The following is a 23,495-nucleotide window of genomic DNA, read 5'->3' as shown; positions in this document are numbered from 1 at the left end:
CTTTTAAAATTGACAAAATATCAGCATTTGCTGAAAATAAAAACACAATGCACTAAGGTAATAATGTGATTTGAAAATGCTTTGGATGTTTTGCTCTTGCAAAGACAGCTGGAATAAAGGTTATTTCCAAGTCCCAGATAACAAATTTAGCTTGTTTCTTCTTCTCTTATTTTGTTTTAACATTCAATGTCGCCCCTTCCCCCAACACCCCCTCCCCAAATCAAATTTATATCTCAGTGGTCTTTACAGGAGAAATTTCAGAGTATCTTTTGACATTCGTAACATGAGGTTGGCTTGAATTTGTATCACCAATGAAAATGAGACAAATGGTCAGAGGTCCCTAATAATGCTCAGCAGTTGAGCCCATCTCCCCAAAATATGGCTGTAGCAATTATTAGTGGTGCACTGTATCAAAGAAACACCGTGTGATTACTTACATATCCAGATTTGTACTAAAGGAATGATCCTAGCTAGAGAGTAGCCTTGCCCGCTGAACAAAACCTGTTCTACTTCACTGATCTCATTCGCAGATATTTCACCACGCTAAAGAAATCATTAGCACTAGCCATGTTTGGATTGGCTCAGCCTTCACATTCCGTCATCGGTCACACTTGGCGAAAGCATCAATTGTATGTTGCAGCAGGGAAATGTTATGCTTAGAACTTTCAACTGGAGACACATAGGCCCAGATCCTCATAGTCATTTAAGTGCCTAACTCCCACTGAGCGGATCTGGGCCCAACTGAGGGTTGACTCAAGACACGACATTGTGAATCTGGCCTGTTTCCCTCTCTTTGGGACTGAAATGGTCACCAAGGTTGGGCTTTTTAAAAAATTTGGCCCCGGAATTAGTCAAAATTCCCCACAGCAATCGAGAAAAGTGGCCCTAACAGTGATGTGACGCTAGTAGGAACTTGGCCTTAAACCTGGCAAAGCATCATCTTGACATCAACAGGGAAACAGCCATAAGAGAGATTTACAAACAAAAAGAAATGCAGTGAGCCCTGGTGGAATGGATATGGGATTTGAAATCTGCTGGCCTGTTTCCTAGGGGGCAGTTCTAATTGGTGTGCCCTTGATCTGTCAGTCTGCCGCTGACCTCACAGGAGTAACCTAGGGGCATGGAAAGTCACTGCTAGGCACAGCAACTTACTGTTGACCTAACACTGACCTGCCCTCTGATCCCTTCATACAGGTTTGTGGCAATGCTGGTCTCCCTTAGTGTCTCTTTAAACCCAGGAGCTAAATGCTTCACTGACTTATGTCCCTTGCAAACCCACCAATGTCAACAGAGTTGCAGGCAGCGTGAGACAGTGAAGAACTCCCCCAGCATATCCTTTGGTTATGACATGGCTAAAGCAAAGGATTAGCAACATGCTTTGGTATGCCGTGAGCTGCCTCTGGTACCCAGTGAAGGAATTTGGAAGAAATTTCCTGCCATTGGGAACTGGTTGTCCCTGGAAGGGTTATACCTCTGAGTGGCCTATAGAGGTGGCTTGGCATAGTTTTAAATTAGCTGATGGTACTGAGGCTCTCGGAAAGAAGGTGAGGGTTGTCAGAAAGGCTTTAGGAATCAACATGTGTGCGTTGGTGTCTATTTCTAGGCTAAATGTTATAGTGATTGGCAGTAGATCCACGTGGCTTTCTATGTCATATGATCTGAGTAAAGGGGGAAAGTGAGGCATCAGGGGATGTGAGATTGGATGTGGGGATTGGCCTTACCTCTCCATGAAGGTCCTGATTCTTCACGTTGTGAAAGGGCCAATTCAGGAGTTTTGGTTGAGAGACTGAACTTCCTGGTAATAAAGATACATCATACTCATAACATATGGTGGGCCAGTTAGGCTACTATTTAGAAATGGAAAAGGGACTTCAGAGAATTTAGTTGACATCTAGGTAGCAATCCTAGATTTGTATTACCTACAAATAAATAATCATTTCCTGAGAACCTGTTTAAGTAATTTAAGAAATGTTGTGGTTGATTGTTGAGGCATAACCCTGTATCTGTGTATGTACTGCCCACCGCAGAATGGCAGTGGCTATGCAAGGGTGTACACAAAAGCTGCTCAGATATTGTGTGTCCTTTAAGGCCTGCCACTCTTGCAGAAACTAATTGTGTAAGGTAACCATGGAGTGCAAGTTTCAGTGTGAATGGAGGTTTTCCCAAAATAAAAAATAGTATCTTAGTTTCTATGATACAATGCACCTTATCATGAAATGAACACTTCCTGCAAGCCAACCTCATTGTAAATCAAAACACCGGTAAAGAGATCATGAACACCGTCAGACAAAATTAATAGCACTGAGTATTAACAGAGGGGAAGAAGAAGTCAGTGTGGTAAAACTAGAATGCTGCAAAATTTATTAAAGAACTCAAAATCCAAGAACAGGAAGTCAAAAGGGGGAAAAAGAAGCCCAAAACAAACATGACAGACAGGAAAAGACAGAAGATGAAATACAGGGAAAGACAAGGTTATAAGTTGAGGAGTCAACTGCAGGCCTGGCACAGCATGCTTGATACTAGAAAAAACAGAGTGAAGAAATGCTTGAAAAAAAGGTTTAAGCAGAGTCCGAAGGGATTTCTCATACAGCATAACTCCTAGCCTAGGCTAGTTAGAGGCTTCCATGAAAGTACTTATTGGTTAGCCAAGCAAATGGTGTATTGTGAGGGCACAATAAACCAACATACAGGAGAACGGTGTTAAATACAGTATATTAAATGTAAATTCAAAATGACTTGAACTGGAAGTCTGGTTTCATGTTATCAGACATTAGCATATATTTTATTCTAAATAACTCTGGAAAAGTCCTGCTCAGGGTTATATCAGTGTAAATCCTATTCACTCCAAAGGCGTCACTGAGGTTACACCAGATTGACACTGATTTAATGGAAACTAAATTCTGCACTGTGATAGCTTTGCTAACAGTGTTAGAGACGTTTAGGCTTGTTATAGGTACATTGGTGTGTCCAGTGGTGGTCATGTGGTGTCTTGTCATGTGCAACATGTAAATGGACACGGTGGTTTGTGTGTGTTTATGAAGAGAATTTTGCACTGACAGTCCACCGCCTCCTCATGGGTGTGGAGCACAATGCGTTGTGGGTACTACAAGACAAGTTCTACGAGCCTGATTCTGAGTGGTGTAAAGGGTAAATGAGAACCAGGCCCAAATTTAAACGTGGAGGAGACTGAAGGACTGCAGCAGAAGCGGGTCTGATGGCCAGGGCACTCATAGCAGAGCTGCTCCTTTAGTTTAGTGACAGCGTTCTTGCTTAGAGAACTAATTTCCCTTCTGATCTGGGCCACTTCACCGGGAATAGTCCCTTAGAATATGTGCTAACTACTTGTGGTAAATGACCGGTTTGATCGTGTAGTTAGCTGTGGCGCTCTGAGTACCCTTCCCAGGCCTGAGGAAGAGCTCTGTGTAGCTCGTCTCTCTCACCAACAGAAGCTGGTCCAGGATATTACCTCCCCCACCTTGTCTCTCTCCTATCCTGAGACCGATACGGCTAAGCCTTGCCATGATTCCCACCCAGACGTTTATTGGCAGGCCCCAATGAGCCCCATTGCTGCCAAGAAGCATGAGCTAGGAGAACCAGGAGCACATATTCTACACATGGCCTGCAGCCGGGAGGACATGGTGGGCCAGGATTGGTTTCTATCCACCTTGGCCACAGCCTGCAGCTACAACAAGGGAGTCCAGCCCAGTGAGCTGAGCTTCCAGGCAGCAGCACAGATGGGGCCAGTGCCCTCTCCAGATGCCCTGGGACCCGTATGGTTGGGAAACAGTTTTGCCTCTGAGCAGTCTCCAGGCTGCACTCCAGCCTCTCCTGAGGCCGCAACCCTCCTCCCACTTGAGGGCAGCATGTGGGGCAAGCACTATGACGGGGAGATTTTCTCCTCCTGTGGGCTCAGCCATGGGAAGAGAGCAGTGCAATCCCTGGGCTAGATTCAGCCAGCTTTTGAGAATGTTACACGTCACGGCACTGATATGTGCCAGGGAAGGAAGGGGACTGTGGCTGCTCCTTGTGCCTGCAGTCACCTCCGCTAAGAGGGCATGCAATCAACTGGAGAGAGGCCATTGCCAGGGCAGCTGGGGAATTCACTGAGTTCATGAATCCATTGCTAGTGGGACCCCTATGGAACTCGAAGCACAATTTATACCCCAAAACACCAACCCCCTTGGGGTGCTGCCCTATCCTTAGAATGCCACCTACCCCCTCCTGAGCAGTGAGTCCCCCTAGGGCACAAAGGCCTCCAGGGGCGCAGAGAAGTTCAACTGGCAGCTCCCAGAGCCAGCGCATGGTTTGCATATTGGATAGAGTGTGTGTGTTTGTATAGAAATGTTAGTGCTGCACATGTCGTCCTGGATATTACAGGCCATGCTAAGCTCTCCCATGTGAGCTTTATGAGAGCAAACTCTTAACACTCCAGGCTTTGCATTCTGCAGCCGTTGTGATCTGTGTAACCTGCTTCTCTTGACATAATTTAAATGGAGTATGGCGTGAGAGGCAGGCAAATGAAATACTGCAGAAGGGAAGAGAGAGACAGTGCTTGGCTCTTCACAGCAATGCAGGTCACAAAGACTTCCTACCCACTAGCAGCGGCCCATCACAACTGTAGTCTCTGCACCCAAGGGGGTGGGTGGGAAGGGTCAGGTCACAAGCCTGTTTCCCCAATGCCAGCCTGCAGAATGGCATAGGTAGAGCTGGGAAAACAAGCTGCATGAACCAGTTGTGAATGTTCTGAACCACGATCCATGCTTATTCAAGCCAGTGCTCAGCGTCACACTCAGAGAGAGGGCATGGGACAACAGAGATCTTTCTTGGTCAATAACACATGTGAAGATTTACCAAACACAGGCCAGATCCTCAGCTGGTTAAACTGGTGTAGCTCCACTGACTTGAATGGAGTGACAGTGAGACATTGACCTGTCTTTCAAATTCATCAGTTTGATTGGTATAACATTTACAGATTCATTTAATAATATTTTGTAGAACAACAACTACAGTGTTGAAGTGTTTTTTTAAAATAACGTGGAAGACGTTCAAAACAGCCTTGGGAAAAGTCCTTAGATAAATATATGTGCAATGTGAATTTACAGATGTTTTTTCCTACTGACAGTTAAAAAATCCTTTATAGGTTTGTTAGTTCTTCCTCAAGAATGCTAGGATAATGTAAATCACCATTACCCTTAAATCATAATAGTGAAATATGTGTATGTCATTAATTACAAATTGCCCTAAACTACTCATAATTACTAATGTATATGGATTTAATTTAAGTTTGGGCTGTAACAGCCATTTGTGAAAATTTCAAAGAAAGACTCATATCTCAAGTAGAAGTCTGAAGTGCTTTAAAAAGCTCTTTCCTTATAGAGGTTTGTATATGAGCTAAAGTCTGCAAGTGAGTCTGCGTGGGATTTTAGCAAATAATTCACCAGACATTATTTTAGTAATAGAGTTTCTTCTACTACAGCACAGTACTAGTGCCAGTCTTGTAAAGGTATTTAAGTGCCAATGAGAGTTAGGCACCTAAATACCTTTTAAAAATCCGGCCCTTGCAGAATATTTTGCTTTGATTTTTTTTCTTCAAATTTATAATGGTGAGCACTCCACACACTATTTCCGTGGCTATGAATTAATTATATTTAATCCAGGCAATTTTAATAGTAATCAAAATTAATTCTCTTTTGCAAATAATGAAAAAAACAATTTGTATAGTTCATATTTTGTAAAGAACTTTAGGAAATTCCAAATTATAATGAATTAAATCAAATTTAGCTTCATTTTAATAATTCAGCCAGTTCAAGAAATGTTTCACCTCCTGCAAAACATTAGTCATATGAGCAAGGACTACTCATTTAAAGGGTTGGTAAGATCAGGCTCTAATCCTTATATTTACTGCACTGTAGTGAAAACGGTACCTATTGTCAGTGCTTTTGCCCTTGCATAGTTTGGATTTATTATTGGATAGACTGAGCCCATTTTGTAAACTTGAGTATCTTGTAAACTCTTTCTCAAGTATCTAAATACCTATTGCAGGCAATTAAGTGCTGATTTAGGCACCTAAATATGGATTTAGTCACTCAATTTTACTTGGAAAACTGAGCTCAATATTGCTTATTTTGTTGCAGAATTTAAGTGGCTACATTATCTTCTTGTCTTTTTTTAAAGACAGTCTATTAGCCACTTTGCTTAATTAATTCAGTGGGCATTTCCAAAACCCAGCCACACCAAAAGATCATAACTAATGCTAATGTAACAAGTGTTCAAAGCCATCTGGCAGAAAAGTCCAGTATGGCGACTTCAAGGCTAATGCATATGAAGTCTGGAGATTTAAAGTATCCTATTTTAATTAACATTCTAGTGAGTTAAGCACAACTAGGATGTCAACAAAGGTTATTGTTATAGCTGTATGATCCCTTCTAAAGCATAAAGAAATTGGTTAGAAATTGAAGGAGGGGGGAAAAAAGGTTTTAATCTCTCAGGCTCTAAAATCTGCAGGCTAAAAGGAATGATTGGTTCATACCCATAAATTCAATCCCAAGATGCTCTGCCAATGCAGAAAGTTGACAAAAAAGAAAGAAAAGGGAAAAAGTTTCAGAAAAGAGCAATACACCGTACTCAAAAACAAATTACACATGAATATTACGACTGTTCTGTGTCTGCACATTGAAACAGGACGAGTGGCGTGTGGTTAATGGGGCAGTGCTCAGATAAGCGTCTGTAAGCTCGTGTGTCAATAACGGTTGTTTTAAAGGTGTTACACACCAGAATGGGAATATGGCATTTGCACTTGCACAATGCAGTGAACACAGCAGTTAACCCTTAAAGATCTTACTGAGAGGTAATGGAAATGTGGCTAGCGGCTGACGCTTGAAATAGTTTATTTTTAATAACTGACAATTATAGTCTATGGAGTCCTTACATCGAGCTGAATTACCCCTGCCGGAGACAGGATTTAGGGGGTGCTTACCCCTGGTTTCTGAAAACGGTGATTCTGGTGGGAGACTCTACCATTCTTGTTATTTAGGGGCAACTTCATCCTGGCCATTACTGTTTTGTTTGATGGGAACAGATATCTGCAGCAGAACGGGCCCTCGTCAGCTTCTCAGATGCCTTGAATCAGCACAGCTCCAGTGACTGCAATGGCGTTCCACACCCATTTACACTAGCTGAGGATCTGACCCATTGTTCTTAGGCCATGCAGCCCCTGCAGAATCCTCCCTTGATGGCCGGCCATGCGTCCAAAGGAAAAACCCAGTCTTGCAGCAGGATGTTTGTGTGTGGGGGTGGGGGAGCTGTCACTCTGATAAAATCAATGGTCTAATCTGGCATTCCACAGCCAGCACCAGTGGGGAATGCAGATTTTCCCATGGCTGCGTATTCTGGGAGACCCATGTAATTTCCATGGGTGGAGGAGATTGTTTTCTTCTGGATAGAGCCCACTTCCCTTTGTAGAACTAAAAAATGCTGGATAAAATCCTAGCTCCATTGACATCAATGGCAAAATTCCAATGGACTTCAATGGGTTCATGATTTCACTACTCTGTGCTTTGGCTAACTGGGTTGCATAACAAAGTTATCCATCCAAATCCAACAAATATAGATTTATCTTCCCATTGGGTGACACTTAAACCAGATTAGCTTTCGCTTCCTATGTTTTTGTTTATTATGAAATTTAGAACCTGACCCTAATTTTCTACGGAAGTAGATATTCAATTAGCTTACCCAGGTTGGGGAGAGTGAAGTGCACAATTCTTTCCTTGCCTATCAGTAACATTTTAAGGGTTAACTAAATTGGAATCCATCCAGATTTCTTTCTTAGGAGCTGGTACTACATGCCTAGGTGAACACTGCTAACAATACACATTAGTTGCATAGAAAGCTTGGTTGAATCTTCAATAAAATTAGTGACATGCTCATGCATATATATTACCGTATTTATGTTATTTTTTAGGTAAGACTGCTAGTCTGGCTCTAATTTAATTTGAACAGAAGTCATTCATATCATGCAGCTTCTTTTTCAAATAATTCAGTGGAAATTGGTCCTTAAAACAGGAACATACTCTGACCATAAGCCCTAAAAAGAAACCATGCTGAGGAAACATGCAGCGCTCATTCTGATCCTAGACGGCATAAGACTCTAATTTATCTTTGCTATTCGGAGCTCCATTCTCTTGTTTTGATTAAAAGAAAGCAGAGCACCCCAAAACTTTTAATTTAATAAAGCGTTTATTACATTGTATCCATTCCTATTTCATGTTGTTGTCTCATATTCGCCATATGCAATATGCTTCCTGTAGAATTTCTGCCCATGTGTTTTAAAAAGAAACACAAAGATTATTTTAAATAATTAAGTACCATTGTGGATGTGATTTCATGTTGGGCAAACTTTAAAACGCATTGTTTAAGGGTAAAATTTTCAAAAGTGACTTAGGAGGGTAAAACTCATTTTCAAAAGTGACTTAGGGCCAGATTATTATAGGTATTTAAGTGTCTAGCTCCCATGGATTCTAGCTCCCATGGGAGTTAGGTGCCTAAATACCTTTAAAAATCTGGGCCATAGGCACTTAGTAGCCTCGGTCCCATTGAATCTCAATGGGACTTAAACTCCTAAATTGCTTTTGAAAATGTATGTTCTTAAGGCATTTTTGAAAATGTTACCCAAGTCTAATTTAAACTTGAGAAGACAATAAATGTTCATTTTTGAGTGATCCTCCCCATCATATAAACGACATATAGTTTTATACTCTCCAGAGCACTGGTTAGGCAATTTAGATTGAAAAAAAAATGCGGCCTTTGACTTTAATCTTGGGAGGAGGAGAAGGATAAAATTTTCAAATGCGCCTAAATCGCTTAGGAGCCTGAGTACCATGAAATGTCTGTAGGACTTAGGCACCTACATAACCTAACCACTTTTGAAAATTTTACCTGGAAACGTCTAATACATCTGTAGCCAGGGATCTATTTTGGAATTTTGTATGAGCTTAGAGTAAATCTGCCAACTGTAAATTTCAAAACCTAAAATATAATTTATGTTTAAAAACTGAAAAGGGAGGGAGTTACTGTACAGCCATCAGCAATTCCAGTGAGAGCTGGAGCTGTCACTAGAGTATGTCAGAACTTAATCAAACCTTGCCCATCGTCCCCTGTAATTTATTGGCCAGACAAATCTCAAGGTTACATGACAGAAGAGTCTCATAATTTTCACGATAAATTATTCAACCATGAAAAAAAATGATCACCAAGCCTGGTAAGGCTAAAATTGACCAAATTTAATAAGTGATGTGAATTGCAGGTCTTGCCTTCAGGAATACAGGTTTCTTTCCCACATTTAGTCCCTTCTGCCACTCTAATGCATTTTATGTGAGTGTGTGTATATGTACACATACACACAAATCATATATACCCCCCCACGCAGACGTACCATACAATCTACTGAGAGACTCACAATTAAACTGACAGCCTGGCATGGGGTCCTCAGGCCACCAGGGACAGGATAAAAGGAGAAGATGCTTACCTGTGCTTATGCTCTAGAGCTACCTGTTCCATGCTGACTGGGCACTGTGGATGTAACCTGAATCCCTGGGGAAAATATGTACACTAGTTCTGCACATGTTCCCCTCAGACCTTCTCCTGACCTCCAGAAATGACCCCCCTCCCCACCTGGCATGGCAGAAGAAGAGAGTAGATTGTACTTGGGTTTTGCCGCTAGAGACTCAATTAAAGGATACTGTAGGGACCCCCAGATTTTTCACAGGTTCATAGATTCCAAGTCCAGAAGGGACCAATGTGATCATCTACTCTGATCTCCTGGCCACAGAACTTCTCCAAACTAATCCCTAGAGCAGATCTTTTAGAAAAAACAGCCAGTCTCTGCTTGAACCAGATCTGGGAGATAGTACACATGCAACAGTCATTAACTCTCAGTTTTATAACAAATTGTGCATCTTATTCCCCTTCCCTCACGATGGCAGGAAATTTTGCCCACTTGCAATCCTGATGGTAAATATTGCAATACAGGAAACCTGTCAATTGTCATGTTGCAGTGCAAGGCCCTTTAACCACGATAGAACATGCTCATGAAGCTGGAAGCGAATGACCTTGCCAATCTCTGTGGTGTAAAATGCTTCTACAATGTTTTCCCCTCTACTTAAAGGAAGGAAAAACTATTTATATGAGGGAAGTTGCCTTAACTAAGATACCTATGAAAAATACCTCAGCGCAGTATGAGGAGTACAATATTCTTACAGAGATATATTTTTGTTTGAACACCTGCATATGCTGGGTCAAATCCAGGGCTCCTTACCTACACAACCTCTCATTGGGGTATGCGGTGTACACTTAAGATGGGATTTTCAAAAGCACTCAGCACTGGCTTCGCTCTGCTCCCACTGACTGTCGAACTCCCACTGACTGCAGCAGCAGCAGAACGAGGCCAATGCTTTTAAATATCCCACTCTTTAAGCTGAATATTAACGACAGAAAAATGACATTAGGATTTTAATAGCTAATCCAAGGGTCTTTGTATGGAGCCACGTTGAACCATCCGCTTCAAAGCAAACGTGCCTCTTGAAATCAATGAGGAGTTCTGCATGAAACTGGATGGTGCAATCTAGCTCCCATTTTTTTTTCTTTTTCTATTGGTGCTTGCTTTGTTTAACATCTGATTTGCTCTATGAGCTTACCTGACTAAACTTAATTAAATCAATTGCTCAGTATGTGGGGTACAGCATAAGCTCTTGCCTTTCAGCCCAGATATAATGTTAGAATGATTCTTCGGATCAGGCAACGTTCTCTTTTTAATTGTATGGCTTGACCTATGCTTGGCTGTAAAACAAAAGTCATAGAAATGCTTCTTTATTGATTTTTCTGGTTACATTGAAATGTGCTCTCCCTGGACTCCTTCCAGAAGTGTCATTTTAAGATTTGTAGCATCTTAAGAAATGCCACTTTATGCTTCAGATCTATTGTATATAGAAAATGCTAGAATAAAATAGAATAGGCTGGATTTTCAAAGTAGTCCAAGGTAGGTAGATAGGTGCTCTACACCCACTGAATTTCAATGGGGTTGTCAAAAATACCTCAGTGATTTAAAGACAGGTGTTCCATTGACTTCTAAAAGGCTTGTGCTCCTCAGTCCCTCGGAGTATGTCTGCACAGCAAAAAAGCCCCACAACAGTGAGTCTCAGAGTCCGGGTGAATTAACTTGGGGTCGTGCTGTGGGGGCTAAAAATTGCAGTGTAGATGTTTGTGCTCAGGGCTCAGAGACCCTCCCCCATTGCCGGATTTCAGAGCTCCAGCCCGAGTGGGAAGGAAACATTGCTATTTTCAGCTCTGGAGCACAAGACCCACAAGCCTGAGTCAGTTGACCTGAGCTCTGAGACTCGCGGCCTCTGGTTTTTTTTTTGCAGTGTAGACGTACCATATCCGTAGGTGCCTAATCCCCCCAGGGAGTTTTGAGGATCTGGATGTTAGGTGCTTTTGAAAATCATGGCCTGGGCACCCAAAGACTTGTTTAAAAATCCCAAGCATAGGTAGAAAAATTAAAAACAAATGAGAAAAAACCCTAAATATATAGTTTTCTGGGTGGAAAAAATGAATTTGTGGTTCATGTCTGAGTCTCCATTTGAATTAATTTGGGAAAAGTGTGATTTAGCCTTTGCGCTACTTTTATTTAAATAAATGTTCTAACACTTGTTAAAAGCACAGAACATTTGGCTTTCAAAATAATAAATTCATATTCATAATTACAAATCTGATACTCAGGTAACAAAAGCACTGCACAGCCTAGAAAGGTATTTTAGCTTTTTGGTTGATACATATAAGAGGCATTTTAAAAATAACTCACACTAATCAACCTTTAAAAACGCAGTATAAAATAAATACTAGAATGCTATGCAGTTGAATCGTCTGCCATTGTCCTGGGGATTTGCCAGGGTAACTCCCACGATAGACAATATGAATGATGTACGTACATTCTTTGTCCACTGATGTAAGAGAAGACCTATGTCTCTATTAGGGCTCCAAAATGTCCAGTGTGTGCTAACAGCTTTTTAGCCTGTGTACTAATGGAAATCTAAACTGAGCAATCATGCAGTCTCTGAACTCTTTCAATGCTAGTGAGTGATCCATCAAAAATAGTTCATATAGAACTGCCTTTACATCATAATGCAGTGGGATGCCAGCAAAAATTAATTATGAATAGTGAATGTGCATTAAAAATGTAAACCCCAGGCAATTTCCCTCTATTTTACATCTGACTTGGTTATATCTGAAGGCACAAAATAAATATGCAACATACTTTGCACTTTCTCACTATTAAATAATAATTAATAGTTAACAAGACCCTCCAAGAGGAAGCTTATGAAACTATGTCTCTAAGGCTCCAATCCTACAGTGTCCAAAGGAGACATTTCTTCAGCCATTTAATCTGGCTCTGAAATATTTGATCTTTTCCACCTGTCCCCCATAAATAAGAAATGTCAAGCAGCATCATTTATGTCCCCTTCCCCCCTTCTCTTTCTTCATGTAATTTTCTTCCTACTGAAATGTAAAATGTGTGAATAATAAAGGGAAAAAAGCCCTCACTCCTGTTTGAGTGTGTTCATTTGATACACCTGGAGCATGTAAATTGCCTTTACCTTTTATTTTCCAAGGCAATTTATGTATATCCCTTTTATTCAGAAGGTTACTATCTTTATAAAGATTTTATAAAGCGATTGCTGTTTTAGTGCTGGGATTTATTTCTTTTAGCAAATAAAAAGTGAGACTTTTAAATGTATCTTTGTACTTCTTGTCAGCTACAACTCCGTAGGATATCATTCAATATTAATTTCAGAATGCGCCTACGTCTCAAATGCCCAAACATCAATGCCAACAAATCCAACCGAGTACTGCAATTGCTTTTGTTATCATTTTCATGCAACAGGCAGAGGCAATCAATATTAGGCCTAAGGCAATAAATCTAGTTACAGGTAAAAAAAAAAAAATCTGAGGAAAGATGCAGCGACAAAAAAGCAGCACTGACTGAGCATGCTCGTATTGAGGCAGAGACAGAAAGGAAGTGGACGTACTGTAGAAGCTGGCCATTACGTAGTTTTGGCAGCGATCACCAGTAAATTCATTTGGGCACCTGAGAGGAAAAACAAAAAAATGGTAGAGAAAACAGAGAAAAGAGAAGAGGTGAATATACACTAAGAAAGAAGCTCCTTCAGTGTGAACTGATTTGACTTGGTGAGTTCACCTTCAGAAACTGAATCTTGGTTTAGCGTGTCAAAATGGCTCAAGATGTTGAGAGCAGCCCACTTGCTTTGCAGAAGCCCCAAACCAATCCAGATCACAGTATATTTCAGGATGCAAGAAATTCACCATTCCAAATTTCCAAATCGCTTTTGTAAAGTAGTGTTTGCAAGGCAGCTAGGAAATGAAATCTGTACAACATTCATCTCAGTCTACATATTCCTGTAGGATAACAATTTACAGCATTTCACCAACCAAGAAAGTTGGCAGAGTGAAACAACAACAACAAAATTCTGCAGAGGATGAAAAGGATCCAGTTAAAAAAAAAGTCAAACAAACTAGTAACATTTTTGATGCTGATAATGCCATGGTGTACAGATTAAAGATTAAGAGAATCAAGCTATAATCAGAATCAAAGGATGCCAATTCCAGCTGAACTGTGAAAACACCAAGTAATAGTGATTGTGTTGCTGTAGTTGGGGAGAAAGCAAAGTTCAGATTATTTTAACATACTTTCTGGGTTTTGGATTTTCATGGGCAGAGTGTCAGTACATCTTGCTCCAGTGAATCCAGGTTGGCACCTAAAGGGCAAAAATGTGATAAGCAATAGAACACCAAAACCACTGAACTATCAGACTGGTAATTGCTTTCCTATGGAACATGGAGAGTCTCTACATGACTTCAGGGGTGTAGGGGGCAGAAACTTATGAAAAAGTATAATGAAAGAAAAAATGTGTCCTCAGAGAAGTATCATTGTATAAAATTTAAAAAAAAATTATTAGAGAAAATCTGTGGAGTTTTTAAAAAGTCAGCTCTAGTACAAATGGACTGCTCATTGTTCATTCCTGAGACACTGATTAGGGAGCCATACCAAATTCTTCCAATTAATGACATGGTGTTGGACAAGAATTTTACATCCTTGCCTTCAACAATCATGTATATTGCAGGGCCTATGGAAATTCTATGGACTTTGGTATTTCTTTAATAGTTTTTCTTCAAGTTTATGCTTTTATTTATTATTTTTTTAAACACAGCTTTGTTCAAGGCAGCAGTTATGGTTAAACGTATCTGAGAAATGGAAAAGAGGTAGACCAAAAAACGACAAGCAGGGGGGTAGATATAAGTAGCCTCCTCTCATCTCTTCAGGCACATGGCGCACACATCATAATGCTTGGAAAAATGCAGTGTGAATTCCACTTTGGTTGAATGAGGAACTTCTTTCTCCCATGCAGCCACAGCCAACTTTTCCTTCTTCTTCATTCTCCTTGACCTCAATGCAGCTTTTGACACTGTGCGGGACTTCATTGTGTCAGGCCGGCATAGCTACACAGGCTTCTCTGGTTTCCTTAGAACATGATTCTGGTGGTCCTCCTATGGAGTCCCACAGGGTTAAATTCCTGGCCATCTGCTTTTCTCCTACCTACCCACTCCATTCTCAGTGCTCTATTAATTTATCTACCTTTTACCTTCATGCTAAATCAAGTCATGTTGACACATTTAAATTAAGTTCTATTTATGCTTTCTTCTGTTTGTTTCTAAAGCACTTCATGAGCTTGCTCCAGCCTGCTTCTAAGGCCAGGTCTACACTAACCCCCTAATTCGAACTAAGGTACGCAACTTCAGCTACGTGAATAACGTAGCTGAAGTTCGAAGTACCTTAGTTCGAATTTACCTCGGTCCACACGTGGCAGGCAGGCTCCCCCGTCGACTCCACGGTACTCCTCTCGTCTAGCTGGAGTACCGCAGTCGACGGCGAGCACTTCCTGGTTCGACTTATCGCGTCCAGACAAGACGTGATAAGTCGAACCCAGAAGTTCGATCGCTCGCCGCCGAACTACCGGGTAAGTGTAGACCTACCCTCAGACCTGGTCTCTCTCTCTCTAATGCTGGCCTCCCAGTTGTATCTTTTTGCAATCTAAATTCAAGAGCATTCTGATCTGCAGCTGCATTCATCTAGAACAGTCTTCCTGTACCTCTTCAACCCCTATTAGGTTTTCAGTTGCACTGAAATCTCATTTCTCACTTGCCAAGCTTTTTAAAGTTCTCTCAACCTCTGCTCACTATTATCTGTAGCGTTAAGTAACAATAAGGATATTAACACACTGCACTTACATATTAGTTGTATTTTTTAACCTTGTAAAGTGTTTTGGAATTTCATACAGAACATACTATACAAGATAAGCAGTGTTAAATACAAATGGATGCATCTTTGTCCAGATGCATTGCACAAGATTTATTTTCTTTCAATACAGGTACATTTTGGGTGTCTGAAGAGGTTTTTTCTAAACTGATTGCTGTAGAGATGAATCTGTTTATCAAAGGAACAGATTTTAAGCTTTTCAAAGCAAGGATCCTGTCTTCTGCTGTGTCCTAGCACATTAGGACCCTGATCCCAACAGGGATCCTTGAGCACTACCATAGATAAATACAATAAAGAATGAAATAATAAGGACAGAGGAAGGTTATGCCACTGGGCAGGGAAGAAGGTTGAATTTGGATTTGTATTAGCAAACTGGAAGAAACAAAACTGCAATAGATGTTTTATCCTGTTAATTTAATTCTTATTTTACACTAGGCTTATACTGTTAAGTACCCATCCTCGTAGTAGTAGTAATGATACCTTGCTCTTCTACAGTGCTTTTCATCACTAAAGCTCAGACGAAGGGCCGCATGATGTTCATGCCTTCTCTGGATTCCCATCTCCTGACTCAGGCCAAACTTCAAATGACGTCTATGAGCGTTTTGCTGATTAAAAGTCTCAGGATCAGGCCTACAAATATGGGGTCCGCTTGCTCCTTATTCTGTTCCTGTTGTCAGCAATGGGTGCGGCTGCATTGGTGTTGGCAATAATTTACGCGCTAGTGCAGACGGCACTAAATCATTTCCAGTCTGGTCTGGGCCAGGCTTCTTGACACAGTGCTGAAAACAGTTTAGCTGTGTTTATACTGACACTTAAACTGTTGTCAACACCAGTGCAGTTGCCAACCATTGCAAACAAGGGATAAAGACTGACCCAGTGTGGACAGGGGGTCGGATGACCATTTCCGCTTCTGATTATTTGTGCATGTGAAAGGCATTTTATTGCAGACAACCAAAATTCAGTGCAGATTACAATTCTGCTTGTCAAGCTGTCTCCTCTGGATTATACATGTATGAACAGGCAATATTTGAAAGCACCTTCTTATACTGTAATTTCTACAACACTGTCACTAGTCATCACTCTCTTTTTTGGTTACCCATATAGCATTTTCAGTTCTTTCCTTTTCTATATATGGGCAGTGTCCACGCTCAGGGTACGTCTATACTTACCTCCGGGTTCGGCGGTAAGCAATCGATCTTCTGGGATCGATTTATCACGTCTTGTCTAGACGCGATAAATCGATCCCGGAAGTGCTCGCCATCGACGCTGGTACTCCTGCTCCGCGAGAGGAGTACGCGGAGTCGATGGGTGAGCCTGCCTGCGCATGTGGACCCGCGGTAAGTACCTTGTAGTTCGAACTAAGATACTTCGACTTCAGCTACGTTATTCACGTAGCTGAAGTTGCCTATCTTAGTTCGAACTGGGGGGTTAGTGTGGACCAGCCCTCAGTTACACCAGTGTAAATCAGAATACGGCCAACGAGGATAAGAGCTGCTCTGGATTTACCCTGGTATAACTGAGAAATTACTCTGGGCCTGTATCTTCCCTACTGGCTAATTAGAGGCTATACAAACTATTTATTAAATAAATTAGATGGCTTAAATCATCAGGACCACAGCTCTTTCTTTGATCAGATAAAAGAATAATGTCAAAGTTTTTCTAATCCCTGATGATTTCTGTGTTTAGTGGTTTTTAATTTTGTAAAAAGACTAGTCTCCATGTTTTGACAAACTGTACATATTAATAGAGAAGATCAAGAACGAGTCCTTTTACTATAAGCAAATATGTAGGACAGGTAGGTAGCACGGGACTATTTTATTATCATTTACATGAATCACTGTAAGAACTGTGCCTTTAACTGCTTAGTTCAGAATTGTGAACACTATCTTGCCTCTTGACCCACTCAGACTTGGCAAACCTTTCAGTTAGCACTGTAATAAGCTTCCCTTTCCCCCCCTCAATTAACAGTTTTCTGGATCATCACATGAATTAATTCCTACTCTACCCATTCCATTTGCAAACAAGGATATAGAAAATTATAAAAATAAGAAATTCATTCTTTTGCTGTTAAGCAAGGTTAAGTAATGTCTATCTGCTAGAAAGAAGCACTGTTTTCAACCGCCGAAGCTGTAGCATAAAATCACTTTTAGGGAAGAACAGCAGCAAAGGCAACACAAATTGTGTGGTGTGTTACTAAGGAAATATCAAATCAGCATAATCAAAAATGGGTTATGGAAAGACTGTTCAAAACAGGGCTTGCAAAAACATGAAGAATACTATATAGAGTCTTCTCCAAATAAGAGAGAGCTGCTAACCACTCTCCTTTTCACAACATTGTCAAAATATACCTCTACCCCAATATAACACGACCCGATATAACACGAATTCGGATATAACGCGGTAAAGCAGAGCTCCGGGGGGCGGGGGCTGCGCACTCGGGCAGATCAAAGCAAGTTCAATATAACGCGGTTTCACCTATTACGCGTTAAGATTTTTTGGCTCCCGAGGACAGCGTTATATCGGGGTAGAGGTGTACCACATGGTCTGGCACTATTAGACTTTGGGTAAAATTTTCAAAAGCCTAAAGTGTGGGCTACACCTAAAAATGATATTGCCTTAGCTACATTGCTCAGGGCGGTGAAAAACGTTGCGTCCTGTGCAACATAGTTAGGTTGAACTAACGTCCATTATGGAGAAGGTTAGGTCAGCAGAAGAATTCTTCCATCACCCTAGCTACTGCCTCTTGGAGAGGTGGATTAACTACAGCGATGGAAAAAGCTGTTTCATCAATCCACAGTAAGGCGCTATAGCAGCACAGCTGCAGCTCTGTCGCTGTGATACTGTAGTATAAACATGAGTCCCATTTTCAGAAGTGATATCGGCACTTAGAAGCCTAAGTTTATGTCTGCACTTCAGTCAAAGGTGTGACTGCTGCTCGTAGACATACCAGCCTTGCTTTAATCTAGCTAGCATGCTAAAAATAGGAGCGAAGACCTGGCAGCACAGCTTCAGCATGGGCTGTACAAGGCTGCCTGGGACTGTAGGTGTCTACTCACATTGCTAGCCCATGCCAGGGTCTGTGCCAGCCTGTCTTCACTGCTATATTTAGCCAGACTACCCAGATGAAAGCCAGTGTGGGTATGCCTACTCCAGCTGCAATCGCATCTCCGACTGCAGAGTAGGCATGCCCTAAATCTTACTGAAAGGAAACGCGTACGTCTATACTGGAATAAAAGACCCATGACATGGATGTGGCTGGCTCAGGCTCACGGGGCTCGGGCTGTGGGGCTAAAAATTGCTGTGTAGATATTTGGGCTCAGGCTGGAGCCTGGGCTCTGGGACCCTTTCCCTTTGTGGAGTCCCAAGCCCTTAGCCTGAGCCCCGCGAACTCAAACCAGGTGGCCCTGGTCAGCCATGGGTGTTCAATTGCTGTGTAGACATATCCAATGAGGTGTAGGCTTCCGAGGCCCAGCTACTCAAAGGTGTGTAGGCATCTAGCTCCCATGGGAGTTATGCACCTAAATATCTCTGAGGACCTGGGCCCAAGTGCCTAAATCACTTTTCAAAATGACTCCTTTCTCATTTAGGCACTTTACAAAGTTTTACCCAATGTCTCTTTAAAAACCCCTCCAAACCCTCTTTTTTAGACTGAGATTATTCTATTTAGTCCAGGATTGTAATTAGATTACACAAAAGAGAAATGTATACAACAGTGTACCACTGTAGATGTCGCTCTATGCAACATTTCAGGCACAGTCCATTGTAGATATGTACACATCTCAGAAATAAATCCAGGTAACTAGCAAACATCTCTGAAACAATCATTTTGCTCAAAATTTATACTAGTATCAGTGAAAGCAAAATGTGACACAGTGTTAATTATTACACCTTCAGTTTTTTGGAAATCACTTTTGATTGCACAACTTCTGACTTTAGTAATAGGAGACAGGTTCACAGGGGCTTACATGACCAGAGACATTGCCTGGAAAATTCCATGGTGGTTGTGCATTGGAGTCACGTTTTTTGATTCGTGATAAAAACAATTTAGAACAATGAGACTCATGCTTTAAAAATTTTGTTTTTGCTCTCCACAGATGGAGCATATGGAAAATGTGAACTTGCTACCAAGGCAGAAACATGAAGAGCAAGTACCATCTTTCAAGTTTTCTGATTCCATGGGCACATTCTGGAAAAAGATTTGTTATCACAGTAGAAGGAAGCAATGTGTCCTTGACAGATATCTGTTTTAACAAACACTTTAAAATAGACATCCATATCTTTAACCATGCAAGAAAATAATGCTATTTTGTTTCTTCCGATTTGCAGTATGTACCCAATAAAACACAATTCAGATTCTCATGTGTCTGTATCGCAGAGACATGTGTCTTGTTTTGTTACAGTATAAACAGCTTCAGTGCTGGTAAATATCAAAGTGACATAGCAGAAGCATTGCAAACTAATTGTGAGCTTAGCTCTCCTTTATAGTGAGGTCCCTTTCCACCGCTTTAGTATAAATAAGAATCAAGCCCTGTGATTTTACATTATAATGACTTCTCCAGATATTTCTTGTGCTACCCAGAAAAGTGCCCTGCACAAATTTTGGGGAGTTATTTTTGTTTTCATTCTGATTCTAGATTTAATAATTATTTCTTTTCTACATGGAAAAAAATCATTTAAGAGGGCCTGGGATATTTAACAAAAAATAAAATTACAATAATAAAGAGCAAACACTGTCAGATCTGGCAATTTAAAAAAAATGGCCTGAGATACAGTGAAAAAGAGGTGACTCTAAATTCAACAGTGCAATACCAGTTAATAGTAAAAATGTTATGCACACAGCAAATGTGTTATGTGCACAGCCATTGGGCTGCTATGAAATGTTCTGAATGGGGTACGAGGAGGAAATGAAGAAGTGGAAGCACAGGAGCTGGTTTCTGGTAGGTTCCCAGGGGTGTAGTATTAAAATGGGGTCATCTTGCACTGCTTGGTTATGATGATCATGTAATTTTAGTACAATTGTCCAAAAACAAAGTTGGTACTTTTACATTAAAGAAAATGGTTATAAACAGCCATAGAATAAATAGTCATGATTCCAGCAGTCGGGGAATTTGTGAAAAAACGAATCTTGTTAATTGTAGGTAAGATCCATAGAAAACGGCGAAATTGAAGTGAACAGAAAGTGTTTCACTAGAGTGCAGCCGGTATTTCCTGGAAGCAATTCCTATCTTCTCCTTTCCATGTGAAAGCAAGGTGTCTCTCCACCCTCACTTTACATGATGTTGTAGAAGAGCAATTATTGGGTTTTGATTTTTAGCCTTTATAAGACTGAAAATTCATGTGATTACACCAGATTGTGTATCTTATTGACTAGCTTCTGCTGCTTCTCTTGAAAATGCCAATATTCTTACAGAGAAAAGTTCCCTTATGGTTCAATTCTGCAGGATACTGAATGCCACGTGTTGAAGTCAGTGAGAGTTTAGAGCACTCGGTTGCATCCAGCTCTGGTCTGTTATCAGCACCACTACAGCCCCGAAGGTACCTGTTGTACAATGTGCTACAGCAAGATGCAAAGCTTCAGCCACAGCAACTGTATTTATACTGGATCTTCTGCAGAATAATGGGCTGATGTATGCTATGATTTGGGTTTGTTTGTGATAGAGAAACTAGGCCGTGATTCAAGAAGGGTGCTCAGGTACGCACTTCAAGGCTAAGCATGTGCTTGAGTGAATTCCTGAATACGGCTCAACGTCAGCACATTCTTAAGTGCTTTCCCGAATCAAGGCACTGCATCTAAAACACTGACATCCACTGATAAGTTCAGGTGGCAATCTACATTGCTTATTGGGTTGTAGCCCACGAAAGCTTATGCTCTAATAAATTTGTTAGTCTCTAAGGTGCCACAAGTACTCCTGTTATTTTTGCGGATACAGACTAACACGGCTGCTACTCTGAAACCTGAAATTTAACAAAGTAATAACTCCTGTTATTAATTTGACCTCATTAGACACGGTGACTTTGTAGTCACCTAACTTCAAAACAAAACATCTTCTGGCAGCACTAAGTTTTCTAAATAATATTTTAATTGATCTTTAATAAGTCATTTATTTTACTACAACATGTTAATCAAAATGAACTACTGTATGTGCTATACAGTATGTGCTATATCTGACAGTTATTCCACAATGTATCTTTTCATTATCTGGGGGTATATTTAACCGGTGATATCTATCCTCTAAGATCTAACAGCCAAGATTTCAAATAATAGTTATCTCAGGGTATCCAAATGCCAGCTGGGCACATAGCTCTGTCTGTATTATGAAACCATCTGTGGAGTTTTAATAACTATTGTGTGAGCTATCTATAGACTTGGCTTCATTGCAACGGTGAGTACACTTGAGTTATTCCACTAGTCTAGACTAGCCTCTCAAGTGAGACCAACCACACTGTGAAACAACACTCCAGCTACCCAGAGTGATGGGATTAGCAGCACAGTGACTGGATTAGCGGTTGATGAGTTGTTGTCACTTGAGCTATTGCATCTCCACTGCATAATTAGCTCAAGGGTGTCAAGCGGCTTCTCTGCTCTGGGCCAGAGCTAGTGAGATTAAAGCTAGTTTGGATATGTTTACATGAGCTACAATCACACACCGTGACTGTAGTATCGACAAACCACTCAGGCTTCACCCCCTTCCCTCATTCTCCACCCCCCGGACAGGCTAGCTAGCTCGAATATAGAGCACCCCTTAATTTGAGCTAGAGATTCTGTGTGGGGGTGGGAGTCAGGTTAGGGGCAAAACTCAAGTTATACTTCGAGTTAACATTGCAATGAACACAAGCGCTGTTACACAGAGGTCATTCTCAATAGCTAGAGAGTTCTCTGCCACACAAAGGTGAAGATACATCTAATGCTTCTGTTAAATATCTGCTGGGCCATTTGTGGGAGAAAGAACTGTTCAGATATTAAAGCAGTTACTTTGAGAAAAAGTACATGAGAAACATGGTGGCTCCACTAAAATAAGCCAAAGGCTTCTTACCTGCACAAATATCTGGGGGGGTTTGGAAGGTCTTTGACCATGTAACACTCTCCCCCATTGACACAGAACGCTTTCTGCTTTATGTCACATTTTGTGAGATGACTTGTCCCAGTAGTCGATGTAGAAGTGGCTGGAAGAGAGAAAACACAATTCAGGATGGTTTGGTTCTTTCCTGAACAGTCTTTGGATTTGAATACAATTTAGGCATGTGTGTGGAAGAGATATGGGGTAGGGAAGAATTGGTGATTCTTGTGAGTTATCTGCTTGTGGCCTCCTAGAATTAATCTGAGCCATGGAAAACAATAGTTAGCCGAGGCAGTATTGTGCTGACCAATTTAAAGAGCACAAAGAGGGTTACAATCCTTAGACACGCTCCATGCACACAAACTGGGAGAGTTTAAAATTCCATACTGCAATCCATCAAGCACCTGTAAATTCTATCAGAGCTCAGGGGCATTTAATTAAAAGGACTGTGTAATTTACATGTGAAATTACTTCAATTGCATTAAGCCTATTGTGATAAGATCTTCGGAGCAAGGACTGTCAGTCACTATATCTTTGTGAGGCCCTCGATTAGTTGTCCTCTAGGTGCTACCACAATATACATGTTAAATAATAAATATTAATAATACTACATAATGTGATATTACGACATTCCGGGATACAATCCAAACCAGTGAGGGGCTGGGTCACCTCTGTGCTGCACCCTTGGGTGCCTCATAATGCTTTGCTGATGTAGCTCCCAATGGGCTGCTCACAAACAGTCTTCAAGCACGCAGGTCATCCCCACCTGCCCCCCGCCCATCTGTGTATAGCTGCAGCCTGCCAGCCACACATCAGTCACGTTCTGACTTCCACCACCTGGCTACCACTTGCAAGGTGACCTCAACATGCTTCCAGTCCTGGAATTTCCTCCAAAACCACGTGTTCTGCACTCTCTTACCCTCTCCAAGACAGTCCAGATAGATTAGGTCCGTTGCCCCTCTAAGAGGCTCAATATACAACAGTTTGCCACCCTAAATGGAATTACCCACATAGTTCACAACATTGGTTGAAGAATAAAACAAGTTTATTTA

The 23,495-nt window shown here is 41.1% G+C and overlaps 1 protein-coding gene across 3 annotated transcripts in view; it reads right to left on the bottom strand.

The window, feature by feature from the left end:
• NRG1 (neuregulin 1) overlaps window positions 1-23,495 on the bottom strand; it is a 237,281-nt gene that overhangs the window by 13,513 nt on the left and 200,273 nt on the right. For 2 of the 3 annotated variants that reach the window (XM_026663345.1, XM_026663343.1), the window contains 3 exons: window positions 22,420-22,549; window positions 13,080-13,138; window positions 6,530-6,553 (listed from right to left, as the gene is read on the bottom strand). In XM_026663345.1, coding sequence (XP_026519130.1) covers window positions 6,530-6,553; window positions 13,080-13,138; window positions 22,420-22,460 — 124 coding nt within the window. In that variant the 5' untranslated portion in view covers window positions 22,461-22,549. The remainder of the gene's footprint in view (window positions 1-6,529; window positions 6,554-13,079; window positions 13,139-22,419; window positions 22,550-23,495) is intronic. The other variant, XM_026663344.1, reaches the window with a different exon arrangement.

This window comes from Terrapene carolina, unplaced genomic scaffold (genome assembly GCF_002925995.2).
Source record: "Terrapene carolina triunguis isolate 2854851 unplaced genomic scaffold, T_m_triunguis-2.0 Scaffold33356, whole genome shotgun sequence".
Classification (NCBI taxonomy): domain Eukaryota; kingdom Metazoa; phylum Chordata; order Testudines; family Emydidae; genus Terrapene; species Terrapene triunguis.
This window is presented reverse-complemented; position numbering and strand designations above follow the sequence as displayed.